Source organism: Biomphalaria glabrata, chromosome 12 (assembly GCF_947242115.1).
Source record: "Biomphalaria glabrata chromosome 12, xgBioGlab47.1, whole genome shotgun sequence".
Lineage (NCBI taxonomy): Eukaryota > Metazoa > Mollusca > Gastropoda > Planorbidae > Biomphalaria > Biomphalaria glabrata.
In genome coordinates, this window is record NC_074722.1 from 18,957,116 (window position 1) to 18,981,134 (window position 24,019).

Genomic DNA, 24,019 nt, shown 5'->3' on the forward strand with positions numbered 1-24,019 from the left:
AAAAGGTATACTGGATAGATTCACATGGTGAGCTATATTAACTGGGAAAAGGGGCACTGGATAGATCCACATGGTGAGCTATATTAACTGGGAAAAGGGGCACTGGATAGATTCACATGGTGAGCTATATTAACTGGGAAAAGGGGCACTGGATAGATTCACATGGAGAGCGAGCATAAAGGAAGGGTCCAGGATTACAGATGCCATACACAACAGTAATAGAAATAAGGGTGAAAATGCAACGGCGCCTGGTGATTACAGATGCTCAACCTGTGACCGCAGCTGTGTATCAAGGATTGGCCTCTTGCAAGAAGTTGTAAAAAGAAAATAGTGTTTCTCGAGACGTAAAATGCCACAGGGGGACTTGGAGACTTTTTTTTCTTTATTGGAGGGTAAATTTGAATGTTAAGCCATCACTTGCCCAAAGGACCCAAAAAGGTTAAACGGAAAAGCAAAGCCGAAGTTACTAAATTACATAAAAATCTCAGGTTCCTTGACTTAGTCCAAACGCCGTTGTTTCTGTCTAGTGCAGGGGGTCAGTAACCTTTTGAGTTGGATGAGAAAAAAATAAAAAACCGAATTCCATAATCCTAGATGTTTCAATCCCCCTTCCAATAAAAAGAAAATCAAAGCTACAATCACTAAATTCCTTGAGCGTAGCCGAAAGGTGTTTGGTGGTTACCCCGCCCCCCTCTCCAATAAAAAAAAAAATAAAAATAAATAAATAAAAGCAATTTCTACTAGTAGCTGAGCTCCATTCATTAATAAAGTGCAACAATTTTTTTTAATAGAAGAGTAGCAGGATAATGCATTGTAGATACCCCAAAATATGCATTTTTGTTTAAGTTTCAAATACCGGAAATAATGCAAGGCACCGGATTTCCGCCCCAGAGCCTGTTGGGAGACAAGGGAAAGGTATCTACTGTCGATCCACAAAGAATCTATTCTAAGATACAAAAGACGTCGAAAAAAAAAGGCACTGCCACAAAATGAAATCCCCCCCCCCCCAGGTGGTGGAGGAGCTACGCCCATGTTATGTAGATTTGCTGCTAGTGACTTTTTTATCCTGCCTATATTTAGGCGGGCGGAAATCACTTCCTGATAGACCTATTTGATAAATTTGAATGATAGAAATAGTTCAAACATTATTTGCAACGGAGTATATGTACTAGATAATGGCAGGAAGTAATGTGATATCACGATTAACTCCACCTCCTAATTGCCAAGGTGACGGCTGGTCAGCATACTTGCCCTGAGAAGAAGAGCTCATGATCTAGACCTAGAGACAGGAAGCCCTTTTATGAAGTCCAAATATTATATTACCATACCAGAAGTTAAGATGGGGCGTATTTTTGGAAATGATAATGAAATAATACTAATATTAACATAGCATCTGGTGTCACTATTGTTTATTGGTTGTTACCATACGGTACAACATTTTCTTTGCAACAAAATGGTTGAACAGTTCCGATGTAACTAGTCTAATCATAAGGTGATCACTAAAACTTCTTGGCAAACAAAAATATAAGAGCCACCAGTCATTTTATTTTTCACAATTTGATCCCTCTTAAGTTAAACGTACAATTATAGTCTACTTAGACACAGTTACTTTTAAAAAATTAGTCCTGAATGCTTTTAATTTACCTGTAAACATTTTTATGACTTTTTTACTTAATGAAAACCATAATAAATGTTGTGTTTTTTTTAAATAGATTTATTTTAGGAAAAAAAAAAACAATTATGTTGAAGAACCATACAAAAATTGCAAGCAAATCAAACCAAAACATATGGTAAAATACTATAGTAAAATAATGTACACATCTTCAGCAATGTAAAATATTACTTTACAAACTGTATTGATACTTGAATTGTACATTGCCTCTATATAATATAATGCTAACAGTACTTTAACTGATGTGCCTTGACTTTAAATACAATGTACAACTTCAAAAGCACCCTGATACTCATAAGAGTCTAGACCTAGACTCTAGTTCACCTAGAATCCTAGATCTATATATCTAGCTCTAGTAACTAGAATCTAGATCTAATTAATTAAGTAAGACTCTGTGTCTGTCTTTACTCTAGTATTTAAGTTTTAGTATTACTAGTTACTAGATCTAGGATGGCTGCCTGGTCGTGCGGTTTTTGAAGATCTACACATTTGCAATGAAAGGGTAACAAAGCTAAGTATGTTCTATGAACAAAGCAGATTCTATATTCTTAAGTTATATTTACACATGAATATGAAAATAATTCTTGTCTTGAGACAGATCTAGCCTATAGATTATGTGGCTATTAAAAACTATTTAAAAAAAAAACAACTTTGTCCCATCTTGTGCCAAAACACCAAAAGCAATGGAATCAAGTTGTTTGTAATTGAGTTGACTACTTAGGATCAATAAAATTCAGAAGTTCATCTTGACATAGCCAGAGAAGTAATTTCTGGACAACATTCAGATTAATAGTTAAAATAAGCTTTACCATTTTAAATTTCATTTAAAAATGGGATGTCAGCAATTTCAAATGTTTTTTGGTCAGTACAATTTGGGGTTGAGATATTTAGAAGCTTGGTTAACTTTTGGCAGTTATAATTGTTAATATCTAACTGCAACATTAACTTTTGGTCATGATAACAAAGGCAGGGAAAAATGACAGTCAGTAAAAAGCAAAAAAAAAAAAAAAAAAAAAATACACAAAACTAGACACTGTGGTGATAATATTTACAAGCACTTTCAAAATGATATAGTTTTTATTATTATTACTGCATTTCATGTTTTTGCTAAAACATTTTACTAAAGACTTTTGATAAACAAACTAAAAAGATAATAACTCAAAAGCTTAATGGTAAAAATTACCATTGGTTAGTAAATATGAAAACAAAAAGTAGATCTATTGCAGGAGATAAAGTTTTAAATAGGTACAGACACATAATAATTCCATTTTCTTTAAAAATCATTGTTGAAATGAAAATTATGAACAGAAATAAAGAATTAACCCTTTCTCTATTTAGCTATTAAAGCAAATTTCTTTAGATTGATGTTTTGGATAGTAGCGACAAGGGGATAAGAATCATTAGATGTGTTCTGAAATTAGCGATAGATATAAAATTTGGTGAAAATATGGATAAATATAAAAATAATTTATATTACTGGTAAATTTGGATTATACTATATTTCCTAGATATAGATAGAAAGTTGACTTTTCCATTGTGACTATTTCATTTTTTTTTTTTAAATGGTAATGATACATGGATAATTAGCTCAAGTTGTTCATTTTAAGCATTTTCAATGTGTTCATATATTCTGAACAAAAAAAAAAAAAAAAAAGCAAGTTTAATCATAACATGGTTGTGAGCTACAAAATCAATAATTCTATTGGGCTGCGGAAAATATTATGGAGAGAAAGAATTAATGACAGCAATAGGGTGGCTTCCAGGTTAACAAAGTGAGTTTGTGTGACATCTCAATTATTACAAAAAAAAAGTGACATATATATATTCATATAATTAAGTAAAGTCTAATATCATATTACTACATGAGCTTAAAAGTTGGACCAATTCCAATTTAGCCACAGTTACAGATTCAATTTATCATGAACAAAGCATGCATGTATAGAATATATATGACAACCATTTCCACAATATAACTGCCAATATGAATTAGAATTTTTCCAGTCTCATCAGAAAGTTGAGATGATGGCTGACTGCTATTTTGTAGCCAGTAGTCTTAAGTATCTATCACTCCACTTTAAACTTGTGCATCTTGTCAAAGTTGATGGGATTGTTGTTGTTTTTTTTTTGTCTGTTTTACACTCTTTGGATGTTCCTTCAGAACTGAGAATTATTACTTTCTTTCCCAAAACTCCATCAGGATTGTGGGGTATGGTGGCAGGCAGAGTTCAAACACAGAACCATCAAGACAAAAGTCTAGGCAGTCAGATTTAATGGAATCAATTTTAGCAAGAAAATACGAAAAGTAATGTTCATCAACATGTAATAAGAATAAACGGATGTTGTGTATCCTATAGTTCTTGTATCATACCGTTATCATCAGCAATATGTCCATTATGTAAGACTCTGTGTCTCTTAAGGTATCCACTACGAGAGAAGGCTTTACCACATTCACATTTAAATTTTTTCTCTCCAGTATGAACCAGCATATGATCTTTCAGGTAACCTTGACGAGAAAAGACTTTGGTACAGCATTCACATTTAAAAGGCTTTTCATCTCTATGAACTAGCTTGTGTTTTTTTAAATAGCTGCCATGGGAAAATGCTTTACTGCATATGTCACAGAGATATGGTTTCTCTCCTGTATGCATGAGTAAATGACGCTTAAGCTCACCAGATTGGGCAAATGCCTTAGAACACAGACCACATTTGTAAGGCCTATCTTCAAGATGTATAGCTTTATGGGTCTTTAGATTCCCTTTAAACGAAAATGTTTTATGACAAACATCACAGGAATAAGGCTTCTCCTTTAAATGAATGACTTTGTGGGTCTTCCAACTACCTTTATAGGAAAAGCTTTTGTTACATATTTCACACACATAATTATTTTCACTGGTTAAATCTGGATCCTTTTTTTTAATAGTAACTTTAATGGCTTCCACTGATGAGGTTTCATCAGTTTTAGATTCACTGGATGGGGTTTCTTCAGTTTTAATTTCATTTGAAGGGTTGTCAGCAGTATTGACAACTTCATTGGATGGTGTTGGAACAGTGTCACAATCAATCTTTTTTAGTTCTTCATGGTGTAAGGCCAAATGTTTATCTAAGGTACGTTTCTGACAGAATGTCTTACTACAAAGATCACAAGCAAAAGGTTTTGTACCAGTGTGCTTTAAAGTGTGAGCTTCCAGAAGATGTTTCTGTGCAAAGGTTGCATGGCAAGTTTCACATTCAAAGGGCTTATCCCCAGTATGTACTAATATGTGTTTCTTTAAGTAAGCTTCATGAAGAAAAACTTTACTGCAATGTTCACATTGAAACTGTTTCTCTCCAGCAATATGTATTTGTTGGTGTTTTATTAAGTATCCATGGTTAGAGAAAGTCTTGCCACAAGTTTCACAGACTGAAGGTTTTTTACTAGAATGGAGTAGCTGATGTTTATTAAAAAGACCCTTCTGAGTAAATATTTTGTTGCAAGTTTCACACTTGAAATTTTTCTTCATTGCATGGAGAAGCATGTGAGCTTTAAAGACATTAGAATCCAAGAATTGCTTATTACATATTTCACATTCAATAAGAGACTTGTGAGCTGACAACTTGTGATTGACTAAGTCTGCACTAGAGGTGAATGTCTCCACACAATGCTCACATACAAACACTTTGACTTCAATTGTCTCTGGTTTTTGTCCACTTTTTGAGTTGTCGCTATTATCTATGAACAAAACTGGTTCAATTTTACTTAAATTTGGTTTAATGTCTATTTCTTCATTTTTAGAATGAGGTATTTTTTTACTTTCAGATATTTGATATAGTATTTCCTGATTAATATCTTCTGCCTGAATGTCTTCCTGTTTGATGTTTTCAGAAGTATATACAATAGTTGTATTGCAAGCACCATCAGTTTGCTTCACATTTTTATTGAGAACAACATTACCTAAGGAGGACAAATCTCTAGCATCAATATAAGTGATGCCCTTATGTTCATCTATTTGATTATCCTCTACCTCACTAATAATAATCAGCTCTGTGTCTGGAGCCATTTGACCAATGAGATCTGAAATCTGTAACTCATAGCTGTTACTTTCTTCATTATAAATAAGTTTTACTTCAATATTTTCTGAATTATCACCTTCAATTTTCAAAGTACTGGTATTTTCAACAGCAACAACTTTGTCAACATTCATGGTTAAATCTTTGTCAGTCATCAAATACACAGAATCTGAAACTGAAAAAAATATCAATTAATAGTTTTATGTAATACAGCAAAAAAATTCAATTTAATATCTAACAAAACAAAAGTTCTGGTCAGAATACTCTGACAAATTGGTACGTTGTACAGAAAAAAAAAAAAAAGCAGTTTGGTGTATTGGTAAAAAAAAACAAAAAAACAATATATACAATGGGAACAAATAAACAAGCATCTAATAGGCAGTGTTTAGTGCTTTAAATATTTTGGATGAAATTTCTTTTTTTTTGTTAGTGTATTAAACACACACAAATTATTACAATGTTTGTTAACAAAATGTAAATTAACAATTTTTCTCATACATTATTTACATGTGTGGAGTTAAAATTAGAAAGTTGGCTTTTGCTGAATAATTCAATTGCCTAAGGAAAAAATAATTTCCTGTGTGCTTTTGTGACCTGTATAAAAACAGTATTTCTTAATAGGGCATTTTTACAATTCCTCTATTTAGCTTGTAAATTCATGGGCTCCAAATCTTGGGTGGGTGGATGAACATGGTTCTTGAAAATGGCTTTAAATCTCCTAGAAATATGACAGTTGATGTATCTTTGGCTTTTTGGCCACACTGCAAAAACTCTAGTTTGACCATATATTATAACTTTTCAAAGTAAAAAAAAAAAAAAAAAAAAAAATTAATTTAGCTAGATACAATATGTATCTTGTATTCAGGTATTTCTCCATGTAGGCCCTATTCATTTGAAAAAAGTTTGATAAATTAATAGACATCGAGGAACATTTCACACAACTTAGTCTGGATCTATAGGCCTATCATTAAATTTTATAAATTCTACTACATGAATACATTTGCTTTAAAAATAGGATTTAAGGAGGGGGAGGAATAGGGCAGGGTAAAAACATTTTCCTTTAAAAAACAAAAACAAACTTTAACATTGATTAGTTAATAAAAGCAAAATAATTACTCTATCATAAGCTATACTATATATCTTACTTGTATGATGTTTAAAATCTTTTTAGGTTTATGTTTCATTTTAAAAGCTTATAAAATAGACATAGGTTTTTTAATACTGACTCATAAAAATTGCGTGTTCCATTTTCTACTTTTTAAAGTAGTTTCTAAGAATATATAAATGTGATTTAAATTGCCAAATTGTCAAAACCAGTTCTAGGGGTGAAAGAAACTTGTGTACAAAATTTCATGCTGATCATTAAGACAGTTAAAGAGGTCTCCTGATCAATCAGTCATTAGTATTTTACAAATATAATATAATACTGTACTCTAGTCCAGTGATGGGCAAACTTTTTGAGGAGCCGGCCAATAACTTAAAAGAAAAATTTTGGCAGGACCTATTATAAAAAAGAAAATGTACAGAAATTCTGCATAAAATCTAAGACACATAATCTATCAAAATTAATGCTATTAGGAATTCCAGCTGCAAATCTTATTATATATATACCGGTGTATATATATATATATATCTGTTCATCTGAATTAGGTTCAAATTGGGAGTTAGTTATTCTACAATTTATTTCTTAGCTGCTCATAAATCTATGAAGATGCAGACTTTACACAAATTCTCTGAGATTGAGATATTAAATTTGGAAAACTGGAATTCAACAAGTCACTTCTTGTAGAATTCTAATATATATTGGAATATTTAGAAATAATTATAATTGAGATAATTATTATATTGGAGTTTAATTAACTGATGCTACAAGTCTGATTGTATTACTACATAAACAGACTAAAAAGCAATCTGAAAACATCTTTTTTTTTTTTCAAAAGGACTGAAGTCTTAAATTTTTGTTTCAAATTCAAGTTATCTTCATAATACCTAAGCTTGTTTTCCTTCACAATAGTAGAGACATAGGTCATTTTAGCTCTAGAGCTGATTTGTAAGTTATAAATTATATAAGAAGTAGTTGTTTGAAACCTTTATGGTGGTTCCTAGAGACTGTTTTTAATTGATTTTTTTTGCACTGATGCATGTCAAAGTATTCAAAGTGCATATAATTAAGGAAACTTTATATTTAAGGCAGAAAAAGGGTGTCTTCATATTTGATGCAATTTAGGAAAAACAACATTGTTCTCAGGGTACTTTTGACTGAAAATCCCAGCAAATTCTATTTTCCCTATTTGGAGCTACGTCTACGGATTTTCTTTTGGTCTCACATACGTATCATGCAGCATTTGTAAGTAACCTCCAGCTGTCTCGTTCTGTAGCTGCATGCAACCAGGTGCTCTCTTCTATGTCAGCTAAGGCAAGTTGGCGCCTAAGCTGGTCTAAAAGCGTTTCTATTGGGCACCTCTGTTATGTCTACCACCTTTTAGTTCATAAAAAAAGACTGCTTTTGGCATACGTTCCACTCCTATATGGGATACATGACCTTCCCAGCGTAACTGTTGGACCATAAGAAGTCCCTCTATACTGTCCATGCCGGTGTTCGCAAGGGCAAGGACATTGCCGTTTGTAGTGCAGTCTTGCCACCATATGTCCATGATGGAAAGCAAGCATCTTTGGTGAAAGCGTTCAAGTAGTTTTAGTTGCTTTCTTTAACTCTTTCTCTCAGTAATTATTCTTCTCGTTCCGATAGAATTTTTCATTTTACTCATTTGTATTTCACTATCCTGTTATGATTAAACTTCAATAACTGTTTTGTTTGTTATCAAAAAAATGTTACATTTTTACACAACACAATTAAAGTTTATAATAAATTCAAAAATCAAATAGTTTGATGGGGTCAAATCAATGCTGGCATCGTCTAGTAGGAGAGAAAGAGTTAAAATACTCATGTCTCAGATCCATATAGAAAGTAGATGTCGAAGATTGAATACATTGCCGTCTGAACAAAACAATTTATAGATATAAATGGCAGTCTTTGATTCCAAAGATTAAGAGTGAGTGCAGTGTTTCTCATATCTACGCAAACACAGTTGCGATCTGCATATTTTCAAGCATTTCGTGCAGACAAAGCCGTTCTATTTAAGAGAACCACTGCTTGGTAGACATTTGATTTTTGTAGGCAGGCGGAGCGATTTATTCTGCCAAACTGTAGCCTGGAGGTGTCCAAAAGCACTACTGTCCCTGTCCAGACGGTTATCAACTTCCCTAAAAAGCGATACTAGATATATGTGAAGTAGTCTACATAGTTAAGGGGCTGTCATTTACGGTGAATTACATGTAAATTCGTTGACTGAGATCTTCGAGATCATGTTCATTGTTAGCTAGCAGGGAGCAATCATCAGCATAGAGAAGGTCTATTATGAACATTTCTTTTGTTTTTGTATATGGGACAGTAGATGTCGAAGATTGAATACATTGCCATCTGAACAAAACAATTTATAGATATAAATGGCAGTCTTTGATTCCAAAGATTAAGAGTGAGTGCAGTGTTTCTCATATCTACGCAAACACAGTTGCGATCTGCATATTTTCAAGCATTTCGTGCAGACAAAGCCGTTCTATTTAAGTTTTCTTTCCGCCTTCTGCATATCTGTCTTCAACAATGGCTTTTCTTTGAGTCTCAAATGTTTGTCTCGCAGCCTAATCCATTCATCATCATCATCACTCCTCATGGAACATAGGGCCTCGACAAAAACACACCACTCTCCACAGTCTCTTGCTAGCTTTTTTATGGTTTCCCAACTCTTCCCGGTCTTATCTGCTTCTTCAAGTACACAGCGTTGCCATGTTCTTTTTGGTCTTCCTCTGCGTCTTGTTCCCTGGGGGTTCCACTCTAAGGCCTGACTAGCTCTGTTGCTGGTATCTTTTCTAAGGGTGTGACCAATCCATCTCCACTTCCTCTCTAAGATCTGCACTTCTATATTTTTCTGGTCTTTTCTACTTTGTCATACCTAATCCATTACATGTATGTTAATTGTAATGAACCAGCTGTGCCAAAATATTTCAGTTTATTTTTTTCAAAGTAAGCCATGGTGTTGATCTATAAAAATCTCTAGATCTTATTACAGATTTAAATATAGATCAGAAAGATTCTATTGGTACTCTGGTCCTGGTAGAGATCTTTGTCTTAATAGTCTTTGAATAAGAATTTGAAAAATAAAGGTGCTGAAAAGCCTATAAATAGTATAAGGATTAAATTTGATCTCTAGAGTCTAGACTCTAGGCATTTTATGATTCTAGATTTAGTTAGATCTAAATTTTAATCTAGAATAGTTCTAATCTAGAGATTATAATATATATATATGAGATTTGATTTAGTTTTGTAAAAATAACTTTCTAAAAGTGAGTCTTTCACTACAGTAGTACAGGCCTTTGCCTGCCTAGTACCGTAGTAGCCTAGCTAGAGACAGTAGAGTAGAGACCTGACTATAGAGTATAGAGGATAGTATTTAGTATAGACTATAGTAGTATAATAGTATAGAGAGGGGGGTAGAGACGAGTGTGTTCAGTCAGTGACGGTGTCTAGATCTAGATCTAGACTCTAAGACTGATCTACTGACTACTGACAGTGACACTGGTGACTGAGTCTATTTAATATTAGGTCTATTTTTATTTAGAGGGTCTAATTTAATTGATGTATCTATAATCTACATCTAAGCAACTAGTATTTTCTAATATATATAGGCATGTCTGAAAAATGTAGATCTAGATAAATTTTGAGAAACATACCTATATAAAATATAGAGCCGTTGAAGGCGGTCTGGTCGAAAAAAATGGCGAGCTTTTCCTTCCACGTTTATAATATAGGTCAGTGGACAGTCAGCGCAGTGTTGAGATACAAAGCAAGGTTTTTAACGATAATTAGTCTAGATCTAGACTAGTTGAATCGAGATGTAAAAAATTAAATCACTAAAGAAATGTTTAAAACGATATTTTAAAAAATATCCATGTCTTTTTTTTTTAGCTTTTAAAGTTGTTAATAGAATCTTGATCTATATAGATTATATTATTGAACTTTTTTTCTTTGAGGAAGTTTGTTGGTTTGCGTATGAATTGTCTGTGAACCGGAAGTAAATAATAATAATAAAAAAAAAAAGCAGAATTTCGAATCCCTAACTTTCTAGATTTAGATCTACTCCTTTCCCTCCACACTTAGATCTATAATCACCATCAGCCACTGTCCATAAAATTTTGCTTAAAATCTAGATAGATTTAGATCTAATTCTTTCCCTCCACAATCACCACGAGCCTCAGACCCATGAAGTTTGCTTATTTAAAATCTACTTAGATTTAGTTTAGATATTAAGAGTAGATCTAATCCTTTCCCGCCACAATCTTAAATTCAAATTTGATCTAATTCTCTAAACAGCATCGTACTATTTCTAAATCTGTATTCGAAAAGGCACAATAAGGCTTGTCTTCGAGTCCGTAGATTAATGAGGAATGCAGTATTTCGAAAAGGCATTTAAGTTATCTGCGATTTTAGGCCAAATTTGTCAGTGCTACGTAGATCTAGATCTATGTCTTGAGAGCTCTAAGCTATAGCTGTGTTGCTTACGGACAATGTGTGTCTATATGGTTTTGCCTACTCGTATTGATTGAGACCAGCCAGTTGGACCGAAAATAGATGATAATCTAGTAGTTTTATGTTTATAAATCTTTTAATCTTGACCGCTTGAATAACAAGTCATATGGCTGATTTCAAAATATATAAACAGTCTTCGTACATCAAACTAACAGCCTTCTGACTCTCTTTCTCTCTCATGCTCGTAAGCAGTGGCGTCACTAGGGGGTGAGGGCCGCACCGGGTGACACTCGTTAGGGGGTGACACCCAAATGGGGAAAATATGCACTTTTGCAAAAGACTTTTGAAAATATAGTAAGTGACTGTAGCTAGAAATGTAAACATACGCACGCTTAGTATCCATTATATAGGTCTATTATTATTTTCTGCACAAGTGTATAAAACGTTACGTGATAACAAAATAACTGGAGTGGGGCGAATGTTTTTAGGACTAAATCGGTTGTGTATGGGTTGTGTATGTATTGCAGTTACTCTATATTTAAGTAGCCTGTTAATACAGAAAAAACGACTTTATTACCAACATATAACAAATTCAATCAAGTGTCGTCGTTTCATCTTTTAAGCACAATTATTATTTTTCGTTAGCAACAAAATCGATTCTTTGGAAGAAGAAAATTCAATGCACGTCTTCTCCAATGCAATAATATTCTACAGTCTGCCACTTCTAACGTTAGAACAAAAATAGTTTAGTTCTATTTAAGTCTTTGGCGTACCGTAGAACTGTAGCACACCGGAAAAACAACGCAGTTAATTCATGCTGCTGCTATTTTATCGAGCGCTAACAATGACCGCAACTCCACAAGACGTAAATACATTTACCAGATGACTGCACTCTTCAATCATGTTCAAAGAAACTTTCAGATATATCTAATGATTCTAATCGAAAGACAGCTGGTTAGAATTTTTTCCTCCAAGACAAAAAACAACAACAAAACATTTTTCGTATTCTAGGCCTTTACTAAATATTTTATTACTATAATTATGTGTGAATGAAAACAAATCGTCAAGAATCAAGTGCCATAAAATATTGAATTAAGAGCCAATAATAAAGCACTCATGGTCGGACATGATCTACAGATTAACCTATTCGAGTTTATTACAATAATAATCACTCCTAACTATACAAGTAATCAAAAATAGTTATTTCCCCATTATGTCACACTTATCCTTATTAACTTTATTTCAGTGGAAGCACTACATGTTAAGTGGCTTTCTGGCAGAAATTAATTGATTTGAAGGTGTAAAAAAACTGACTAGAATTGACTTCTTAAGAATTCAGATGGGTGCACGAAGCCTACATGTTCAGTCATCAATTTCTGATAAACCTAGGCTAGCCTACTACAACTGTACTTCAGTCACCATTGGAAGCACTACTTGTTTAGTTGCTACTTCGATTTTAATTGATCTGACGATGCAAACAAAATGGCTAGATTTTGGCTACTCAGAATCCAGGGGGGTGCAATTAAGTGCATCACCTTGCACCTATCTGCGTGCGCCCATGAAACCAACATAGGTGAGTGTCGCGTAGTTATCCTAACTATGTTTTTTATGTCCTCTACTCGTACTACTTGTACGGGGCGAGAGTGCGTTTTGTGTTTTGAATTGTTTTGCTACGTCACTAAGTCCGGTGACATCTATTGGTCATTCTTTGTCATGAGGCAGTTCACCCTCTGAGTTGGTTAAAACAGACGGTGTGTTGGTCCGTAAAAGGTTATTATATCTATAGTGTGTACTAGTTTTCTTGGACTTATTATTCAGTAGGATTGTTGGACCCCTGTTTTGGGTGAGTTATTCGTTTGTGATATCTCTTAATGTATGTTGTATGAGGTTGTCACTATTTCTAGTTTTAGAGTAGAAGTTAAGTTTTGTGTTTATTTCGTTTATAGATAGGGTGCCAGTGTTGGAGTTGTATATACTGGCTCGAGTCTATGCTAGTGTGGGCGTCGCTTCCCGTCTCAGAAATATATATTACAGTTTTCAGTGTCATTGTCAAATTGGCTATCATCTGAGGTCTAACTTTACTATTACCGAGGTTGGCAGTTTTGTGACGCCAGTCGGTCAGAATCTGGTGGACTATGAAACCAGAGTGACAAGTTGATAGCAGTAGCAGAGGTGCTGAAATTAATTATTGAATAATATCTTTATATATACCTATTATATATATATATATATATATATATATATATATATATATATATATATATATATATATATATATATATATATATATATATTGTCTATTTATCATCCTCATTGTACATACACATATAAGTTTCATACAATTAAATTCATTTATTTTTGTTATTTAATCTATTCACCTAGTTGGTTACTCTATGTACGACTGTGTGTGAGTGATGTTCTTGTCAGGTTGAACCCCGTGACCTTAATAGTATACAGCTAGTTAACAATGCAAATAAATCCTAAACCTGACAGTGAGATTAACATCGTATTGACAAGACCATATCTCAGTAGTTGGTGAGTGTGAAGTGCATGTAACAGTGAACAAAAGGACAATGTTGTGTAGAGATTGTGAAAGATTTGGATTTATTGAGAGAAAAACAGTGAATACTACTGACATAAAGAATGAACTATTAGTAAAACATTACTGTTGTATATTCGAAGGATGGAGTTGTCCAGTTTTGAAATTTTACGATCCTAATAAAGCATATTGAAGTTACAAACTGATGCATCTAAATCAGGGTTGGGAGCTGTACTGCTTCAAAAACATGGAGACAGATGGTGTCCAGTAAACTTTGCATCTAAAGCAGGGTTGGGAGCTGTACTGCTTCAAAAACATGGAGACAGATGGTGTCCAGTAAACTTTGCATCTAAAGCAGGGTTGGGAGCTGTACTGCTTCAAAAACATGGAGACAGATGGTGTCCAGTAAACTTTGCATCTAAAGCATGGTTGGGAGCTGCGTACTGCTTCAAAAACATGGAGACAGACAAACTTAACAACTTAAATTAGATCCTTTAGTGCTATCACCAGAACCAGATTTTTTCAACCTATAATAACTTAACAACTGATTCAGTGGAAGACTTAAGTTAGATCCTTTAGTGTTATCACCAGAACCAGATTTGATCACAACTAACTCTGAACGTTATCTTTGTGTTTATTTCGTCTTGTTGTGATCTTTACAATTTAGAAGTTTTCAGCATCTAGATGTTTTCAGCAGCTGGCCACAATGCCGACAGACGTCTGATTACTTTCCGATAAAATGTTGTTTTTTTTTAAGGGCGATATGCAAATGAAGATAAGTGTCAACTAAACAGCAACTCTTATACACTTACATAAACATGAACAATTGTTTTCTAAGTCCTCCGACAGAATGAATTACGCATACCAAGACTTGCAATGACATGGATGCCAATACGAGGAAAGCGCAAACAGGGACGTCCTCGTTTAACTTGGCGCCACACTTTCATGGAGGAACTCACAGCAGTGGAACCAGGTGGGAAAAGGCTTAAATTTAGACATTGCCAGTGACAGATCTTTGTGAAGACAGCTTGCTGCCCAATGAGCTGAACGGCGCGGAAGGATCTAAGTCTAAGTAAGTTTTGACATACAAGATCTATATCAATTTTTAAACACTTGAAATAAACAGTAAAACTAAAGGATTTATTTCATGAGTTTATTACAAAAAAGTCAGTAGGTACATTATAATGTGAATTTCGATTGAATTAAAATATCAAAGAACACTGCGACATCTAGCGTACATTCAAGCACAGATTGTTTCATTCATTAAAAAAAGATCACAGTTTTAACCTAATAAATTGAAGCATACATTGCAAGATCCAATAACAACTTAAAAACATGCCGCCCATACTATTCAGATGCAGTCAAAAGCAATAGTACAACATAATGATAGTAAGTGGTCTAGTAAAAAAAAAGTCTACAGAACACTATGAGCAAAATGAATGAAATATTGAGTGTGAGTCTTTAAATGTACACTTAAATATATAAGACCTTACCGCGTTGATTCACGACATATTCTATAGAAATACAACAGCATCAATACAAATATAATATTTTCAATAAATTAAGAATTTTATACAATCAGGACTTTCAATAGGCTTTGTAAGTTTGTATTGACCTACATTGACTGGCCTCTTACTACTGTTTAGTACCATCCACAACAATAAGAAATATTTATACACTTTGTACAGGAGCGTAGCTGCCCTGAAGCAGGTGGCGAGAACAGGGGTCACAGAAACCCTTTTTCAAAGTCATTCCAATTAGTAGTTGAAAAGAAAACACCACTATAATATGATTCTCTTATGTAAAATGAACTTGGCAACGCCATTGTGTATATGTAGCATGCTGCTTTGGTTTCATTTTAATAAGAATCAAATCTCTAGCCTATCAACCGAACTAATAAAACACTCGGATTCCTTCAAAACAATTTGGTTCCCAGAATAATATTTCCCTGTGTAGAATATTTATCTGCACTTAATTTTCTTGTGCTTATTTCGATTATAATCTCAGACGAATCCTTTATAAAATATAAATGGCCTTACAATATTATTATTAAATGCAAATAGCTTTGAAGCAACAATTATTTTCCTAAAACAATTTTTAAAAAACTAAAACTAGAGATGGTATTTCTTTAAGCATTTGGGTCTTTTTAAAAAATGATGAACCATTTTTAAGGCTGAATTAATATTGTTTAACCCTTAAAACATTGAGTTGAGATGACTTATTACAAACAGTTGAAAACACAGTGTCACTAAAAATTAAAAGCAACTTTTTAAGCCCATTGTTCTTCAGTAGGCTTATCTGTCATATAATAATTTCGAAGTAGAATTTGAGACTCCTATCAAATTGACATAGGAAATGAACATATTTGTGCAGCATTGATAGCATTAATCACTAACAACAATCAAACAACGGATTAATGCTTTAATACAAAGTGTGTACAAGCTGTATTGAGCCCTAGGTATATGGCACCATAGCCACCTCTTTAGAAAAAAATTCCTATAGATTGTATCAAGATAATTGTGCTAAGGTTGGGTCTTTGCTATATGTCACCTTAAGTGTCTTTATCAGGCACCAAGTTTTGTTCAAATATAAATGTAAGAAAATAGAAACAAGAACATTTTCTTTTTACATTAAAACATTTTCACAACCTTTTTTTTTTCTTTGCATACATTTTTATTTGGCTGCTTGAGCTATTGACCTTTTAGAGTCATGTAAATAAACCTTAACATTTGTGTTCAATGAGATATTCTTCTGAGACAGAACATCTTCATTTATCTAGGCCAGTGCAGGGGAAAATCATAACATAATATAACAGGGAACGTAGAGTTATAGGACGGACTAGAATTATTCAAAGGTTTGATAGTGTTGGTATACACTACATCTGTCTTTGTTATTATATTTTCAAGTAGAGATCAGAGTAAATGCTATTATTATTAGAAACAGACTGTTTTGTTCGAGAAAGGAATTGGTTATAAATAGACAACATTAACATTTGACAATAGTATGTATTAGATCTAGAATAAACGGCCTATAACATGAAATGCTCAAAATCAAATGTTTGGATATTGCTTGACATTCTCGCTGGCAGCTTTAGTTGTTGAGAACTTGTGTCTGTGTGTGTGTCAATGTTTGCGGTCACAGACTACGTTGAGACTCTGAGGGGATGATGAAAGAGTGGAGCTTTATGTTTATAAATAGTCATTCTAGCACCACTGCTGAATAGGAATGTATTAATTACAAACAAAATGAGCTTTTGAATTACTTTTCATTTCATTTAACCATATATATGTATACTATATGTAGAGTACTACATGAGAATTATCACGATATTGTTTTGTTTTTTTAAATAAAAATAAATAAATAAATAAAATTAGCTTTTATCAATTATCTGAAACTCAAGAAAGGGAGAGAACCTTGCAGTATCTTTGTTTAGACGTGCATACAACTTAGCAGCACAGGGTGTTGCACTGGTAGTCAAGCTAGCTTCCCAGATGTGGTCTGGATGGTTTCTAAAGTGATACCAAGCATCCCCCATCAACAATGCCATATCGCAGACAAGTGGTGCCCTCACCCGGAAAGACATCCTGGTATTTGTGGGGAGGTCACCATGTACAGGTTCCAGCAACTGACTGTGACACCATCGATGACATGCCCTAGGCAGTGGCGACTTGTTGGTGGCGCTTTGTTTGCAATCGATGAGATACCGGAACAAACATTCATATTGTCCGTCTGCCTCTTCCGGATTGGCAGACTTAGCTCCATAAATAGAAAATACGTACTTTCCCACATGTGGACAACGCACTTGTAGAGCCATAGAGGTATCATCTCTATGTCTAAGGAAAGCATAGCGCTGCAGGTCTGCATCAATGGCGTCTGCTCTCTGACAGTGAAACGTCAATGAGTAAGACAACCTGACTGTACGACTGGCAGCAAACTGAAAATTGATGTCGTCGTGGTTATAATACACAAGTGGGTCAATGTGTGTCTGTGGCAGTAGCCCATAGTTAGACATGACCAGAGTTGGTCCATAAAAGGCAACTTTGGGATATGGTGGCTTTATAGCCTCCCTTCCTTCTCGGCATGTTATCAGCATTGCGCATGCACTTTGGAGAAGGTCGGAACTGCTGTCATCTTTGACATATATCGTGAAATAATATCTGCCTCGTTTTGGAGGCGCAACGGTAAACATGGCTTTGTGACCTATGATCCTAAGTAGCACACGGCCATCCATTGAGTTTTGACTTGCCATTCGTTTGTCCCTTGGGACCAGAGTATAACCAAAACTTAGAAGTTTAGGAATCTTCAGCTGCAGAGTGACTTCCCCTTTCTGGGTGTGCTGTTTACAGTCATAATGTGTGGCAAATTTAAGCCCTGCATTAAAGAATGGTGACTTGACAATTGGAAGGTCAAGAAATTCAGACATGGTTATAGGTACCTCCAGTAGCTGCCATGCTGGATCATCTGGGTAGTGTTGATATATGTGATCCTCTGGGTCAGTCATGAAATAAAACTCGTCACATTGATAATACAGAGGTTGTTTAGTCACGTCACATCCAGGGTCTTCTCCAATCAAACTCTCCCCAACAGTACTTATAGAATCTCGTCTGTCTGACCGTCCACCAGAACTGTCACTGTTTCTCCATCTGTGAAATAGTTCCAATAGAGAGGATCATTGACAAATTATGTGTTTTATTCAAACCAATTTAATAGCACAGAAAATAACATTGCCTCTAGTTTTAGTTTAGCTGACAAACAACAGCCACATTATATTAATTACATATTAGGTCTAACAAAAATGGAAGAAATGTTATATAATGGATCATGGGTCATTAAATCATCAGTTTAAAACCCTACTTTTATTTAACAACAATAAATGAACAAGAACCTTTTATAAATAAATTTTTATATAGTACAATAGTAGTGCACAGAGACTTAACTTTAGTGATATTCCATTTGTATCATCTGTATACACATCTCATATAACACATATGACTTAATATAACATAATTGGTTATCTACAAGTGGTCGTGAGGTTTGCACGCTGGACTGTCGTTCAGATTTATCGATGGTCCAGGGTTCAAACCCTGCCCGCTCCCATCCCCCGTCGTTCTGCGGGAGGTTTGGACTAGGAAGTAATTATCTTCAACTCTGAAGGAACATCCGAAACATGTAAAACATTTTACAAACAAGTGGATTTAAAATTGATTATATTGGACCCAATAATAACAAAAGCTTCTATTTAAATGCATAGCCTGAACACTTGATCACTTTGTCTTTAATTATATTTATTACTGTAGTTCTTATATTTATAGTCTAGAATCTAGAGCTTGTTGCATTTTATGTGATTCTACTAGCAATGTAAACATAAAACTCACCTTTCTGATTCTGACTGTAGTGGTGAGAGTTTTTCCCCTTGACTGGATGCATTTAAGGAAGTATTTGCAAATCTGAAAATTGAACTAGGTGGCGATGTTTTCAAAGGTGTGACGTAAGCCATGCTGCTGGCTCTGCATAAAGATTGTGGCGGGGATGACTTGACTGAGTTGCCAGAGTTATCTGATCCTGAGGAGTTTCTAAAAGTAGACTGGGGAGGTGAAGCCCGAGAAAGAGGCCCACAGCAGCCATCTTGGTTCTGCCTGGACCTGAACAAAGATTGAGGGGGAGAGTACCTGGCATCACAATCTTTTTGGGAGGAACCAGAGGAATCGGAGTGTACACTAAATGCTCCCCCTGATTTAGGTGTGGAGCTAATGGAGGCAAAGGGGGAGTGTGAGGGAGACATGTTCTCTGTGCTAGACTTGCTGTAGCCACTACTGTAACTAGCAGTGTCACCATCAGATAGTCTGGTCACTGTCAACTTGGATTTGATATCTTTATTATAAAATGCGTCTAGCAGAGAACGTCCTGTGAAACCATCAATAGAAACTATATCACTGGGATCATTAAGTCCATTCTCTTTATTGCTCCCAGAATCTGGTAAATGTTTCCTGACTCCAAAGGATCTAGAATAAGGATTCTCAGAACTCTGAGAATATCCATTGGATACAGAAAATTGGCTTCCATAACCAAAGCCATTGTAGCCAAGAGTTTTGATTGGGTTCGAATTACTGCTGAACCCCTGAAGCTTATTTCTTGGAGAGTTTTCGGTGATAGAAGTCAGACGTGAATCACTGGAAAACAGACTAGAACCAAAACCATAGTGTCCACTGGTAGAATTAGCTGTTGACCCTGGTCCTATACTTGAATTTCCACCTTCCCCATTCAGCTGAGGTACGCCACTGCTTTCACGGTTCTCCAGGCTGTCCCTCCTGACTCCACTTCTGTAGACGACATCCCCATTGTCATGTTCATACAGAACCTCGACATTGTTATAGTGTGTTTGAGTGTTGCTGTCCAGCCTCACCCCTTCCCTCTTCTTTTTGTGTCCACTCCCTGGGTCACCTCGACCTTCACCTTTCACATGCCGAGCCCCCCAGTTGCAATTGATAAAGCACCAGGAGCCATCAATGCTAACAGCTGTCCATGAATTCCTGTAAGAAATGAATATTTTTGTCAATACACGTTTTGAGTTGGGAAGTTATTCTATTATTTAGTTTTTACAAGTAATACAAAATGGATTATCTGACCACTAAGGCTTGATAATCCATGTTTCACAAATGCCCGTATAGTCTTATGTTGATCTTACTTTGACACTAGTTTAGATTTACTGACTGTATGTTTAAATAATCCCCTGGTTTACACAACTTCAGACTAGTAAATGTCATATTTTATTTATTTTATATAGACATCATGCTTTAGTAAATAGAGTATATTTGTGAAATACAAAGATGAAAAAATCATTTATGTTTATGTAATTTATAGATTTCCTGCAATCATGTTACACTTCCATGTTTAAAGTAAAGTATATTGTTCCAAGTCTCTAACCTGAATCTATCACTTTCCATCTTCATTCCAGGTTTATATCCAGCACCTTTAGAGTAACCTTCAATGACCTCACAATATAGCCCAGCATAGCTAAACATGAAGTGGAAATAAAGCAAAACATTTTATGTATCTGGTCAATCTCATGACCACAACACTGATTTGATTTGTTGATTTGAGGCACATCGGCACAATTTAGGCCATGTCGTGCCTGCAGTCCCTTAAGGACTACTCTCTCTCTAAACAACAAGGGCCAGATTCTATACAGTCATATAATTAAAATCAAGATCTATTCTGAAAATCAGAATTAAAGAATGTCAATCCATAATTTTTCTAATTAGAATTAGAACACAAAAATCTGCTAATATCAGTTCTTTTTTATGAAACATAATGATTAACGTTTATAATATAGAAACAGAATTATTAACAGTGCTTAGGGCATTTTGTAATAGTTAAAAAAAAACTTTTCATAAAATCCACTAATGTTTTATTTTATTGTAGAATGTAGATCAATGAGTGAACCCTGAGGGCTGGAGTTAATGATGTAGCAAGTATGAGACAAAGACTGTCTAGCCTGAAAGGAGTTGTGTGCTTTATCATCACCTTGACAAAAAAACTAAGAAATTTATGATAATGGGATCTACATTGGCTTTTCTTTTTGGTATTGAATTAAATAATTTTAAGTTTATTTATTTAAAAAATCACAACTAAGTGTTGCTCCTCACCCTATAATAAAAATAAAAGAGATAAGTACCCATTTATTACATTGCAATCAATGGGCAGAAGGTCATCTGTTTTTGTGGAACATGGTTAACAAGGCTATCATATCGTCATCCCAATGATCTACCATCAGTTACCCTTTAAAATCCAGGAATTCAAAATACCAGTGTTTACCCAGATACAAAGCTGAGACTCCTTATTCTAGAGCCAAGTGCTTTATAATTCAGCCACCACAACCAATCTTATAAAAGAAAAATTTATAAAATCACTCAGAAAATTCTAGAAAATGTAGCAGACAAACCTGCAAAGTCGTCTGCATAGATCATGATATGTTTCTGTTCCATACTTAATACCACGCAATAAGCCCATTGGACTATCAGGACACACACTGTCTTCTACTTCCAGTTCATTCAGGTCTGTCCACGTCACCCACCGGAATATGGCTCTGTCATTATACAAAGCAAAAATAGATACAATTTTAATTTCATTTAATGAAATTAGAAAGAACATTCAGGAGCGTTAGTTGAAAGGGGAGGTAACTAGTTGGTATGAATGTTTTGTAGTGTTACTTCCCTTAAATTAAACCCTGTTTCGTCCGTTTCACTAACCTGGCTTTATCCAGATCTGTTTCACATACAACAATTAAATCCTTCACAAGTTCAGTAAATGTGGAATATTCCTTTTGAATGACCTGTACATAGACAAAATATTTGTGACAAAACTGCTTCAATCTAAATGTAGAATTGAATGAATTCTTCAAATAAAGATATGCACTCAACAGTGAATAAGCATGACCTCTCATTATTAGCTCTCATTTTGATCTGGACTCAGGTGTCAAACAGTAAATTGACTACGCCCTAGAGTCGACCCACAGCAGACAATAGTTAGATGCAAAAATATGCAGGTCACACTTTCTTATACTTCGTACAAAGTCTAAAATGTTTGTAACATATTTTGGACGTTCCTTCAGACACTGAAGATAATTACATCCTAGTCCGAACCTCCCGCAGGGCAACAGGGGATGGCAGCGGACAGGATTCGAACCCCTGACCATAGTGACCATTGAAAGTCAGTCCAGAGCACATACCACACAACCAAGCAGCAATCTAAGCAAAATAAGCTAGTAGTGTTCCATTGGCCTGATTTAAATTACTTCGGTAATATTGTAGCTATTCAGAAAAAAAAAGTCTTGTTCTTAGTCATTTTCTGTTTTGTTAAAGAAAGTATATGGGACCCAATGTTTAAGACTGTGGGTCTCTCCCCATCTCACTCAAAGGGGACCCATGATACGTTGACAAGATGCACAAAGGAGTGAAGTTGTTTTCAAGGAATACACATCGGTAGTATTTGCATTGTAATTATACTTTGAATGCAAGTCAAACTGTTATTCCCAATGTTTCAAGCTGTAACTGTTGGAGAGACACTGGTCTCAGATCAAATAGAAGTGACTAGACACTGGTCTCAGATCAAATACAAGTGACTAGACACTGGTCTCAGATCAAATAGAAGTGACTAGACACTGGTCTCAGATCAAATAGAAGTGACTAGACACTGGTCTCAGATCAAATACAAGTGACTAGACACTGGTCTCAGATCAAATAGAAGTGACTAGACACTGGTCTCAGATCAAATAGAAGTGACTAGACACTGGTCTCAGATCAAATACAAGTGACTAGACACTGGTCTCAGATCAAATAGAAGTGACTAGACACTGGTCTCAGATCAAATAGAAGTGACTAGACACTGGTCTCAGATCAAATACAAGTGACTAGACACTGGTCTCAGATCAAATACAAGTGACTAGACACTGGTCTCAGATCAAATAGAAGTGACTAGACACTGGTCTCAGATCAAATAGAAGTGACTAGACACTGGTCTCAGATCAAATACAAGTGACTAGACACAGGTCTCAGATCAAATACAAGTGACTAGACACTGGTCTCAGATCAAATACAAGTGACTAGACACTGGTCTCAGATCAAATACAAGTGACTAGACACTGGTCTCAGATCAAATAGAAGTGACTAGACACTGGTCTCAGATCAAATAGAAGTGACTAGACACTGGTCTCAGATCAAATACAAGTGACTAGACACTGGTCTCAGATCAAATACAAGTGACTAGACACTGGTCTCAGATCAAATACAAGTGACTAGACACTGGTCTCAGATCAAATACAAGTGACTAGACACTGGTCTCAGATCAAATAGAAGTGACTAGACACTGGTCTCAGATCAAATAGAAGTGACTAGACACTGGTCTCAGATCAAATAGAAGTGACTAGACACTGGTCTCAGATCAAATAGAAGTGACTAGACACTGGTCTCAGATCAAATAGAAGTGACTAGACACTGGTCTCAGATCAAATAGAAGTGACTACAGTTTACCTGAAAAACATGATTGTCAATTTTCTCAAACTCCTTTGGAGATTTGACCAATTGACTCTTTTTAAACTCTGGTGGTGCTACTGGGGGAGGCCTAGAGAGATCCATAGTTGGTGATGTCTCATCTGAATCACTGGACACACGATCCTAAG

At 35.0% G+C, this 24,019-nt stretch overlaps 2 protein-coding genes and 1 long non-coding RNA gene across 7 annotated transcripts in view; 1 reads left to right on the forward strand and 2 right to left on the reverse strand.

Annotated features, from left to right (window-relative positions):
- Positions 1-1,396: 1,396 nt before the first annotated feature.
- On the reverse strand, positions 1,397-10,744 carry LOC106071340 (zinc finger protein 492-like). Of its 4 annotated transcripts, none has more exons than XM_013231423.2 (2): positions 10,508-10,744; positions 1,397-5,888 (listed from the first exon to the last, which is right to left on the reverse strand). In XM_013231423.2, exon 2 carries the CDS (start codon positions 5,872-5,874, stop codon positions 4,021-4,023), a length of 1,854 nt encoding a protein of 617 aa, XP_013086877.1. In that variant the 5' UTR covers positions 5,875-5,888; positions 10,508-10,744; the 3' UTR covers positions 1,397-4,020. The 4 variants fall into 4 exon arrangements, with proteins under 4 accessions (XP_013086877.1, XP_013086876.1, XP_013086878.1 ...); XM_013231422.2 differs by having other exon boundaries at positions 1,397-5,894; XM_013231424.2 differs by lacking the exon at positions 10,508-10,744 and adding an exon at positions 6,865-7,297.
- Positions 10,533-21,000, forward strand: LOC129921978 (uncharacterized). 2 transcript variants are annotated; one of them, XR_008773907.1, is made up of 3 exons: positions 10,533-10,585; positions 12,550-12,876; positions 20,798-21,000. It is a non-coding gene; the product is annotated as an uncharacterized LOC129921978 (long non-coding RNA). The 2 variants fall into 2 exon arrangements; XR_008773906.1 differs by lacking the exon at positions 10,533-10,585 and adding an exon at positions 10,890-11,657.
- The window catches only part of LOC106071341 (hillarin-like), a 101,709-nt gene continuing 92,671 nt past the window's right edge, over positions 14,982-24,019 (reverse strand). Inside the window, exons 8-13 of the mRNA XM_056005471.1 lie at positions 23,871-24,014; positions 22,092-22,174; positions 21,785-21,928; positions 20,767-20,856; positions 19,218-20,372; positions 14,982-18,485 (exon numbers count right to left, since the gene is read on the reverse strand). Of these exons, the coding sequence (XP_055861446.1) occupies positions 17,213-18,485; positions 19,218-20,372; positions 20,767-20,856; positions 21,785-21,928; positions 22,092-22,174; positions 23,871-24,014 (2,889 nt within the window). The 3' untranslated portion in view covers positions 14,982-17,212. The remainder of the gene's footprint in view (positions 18,486-19,217; positions 20,373-20,766; positions 20,857-21,784; positions 21,929-22,091; positions 22,175-23,870; positions 24,015-24,019) is intronic.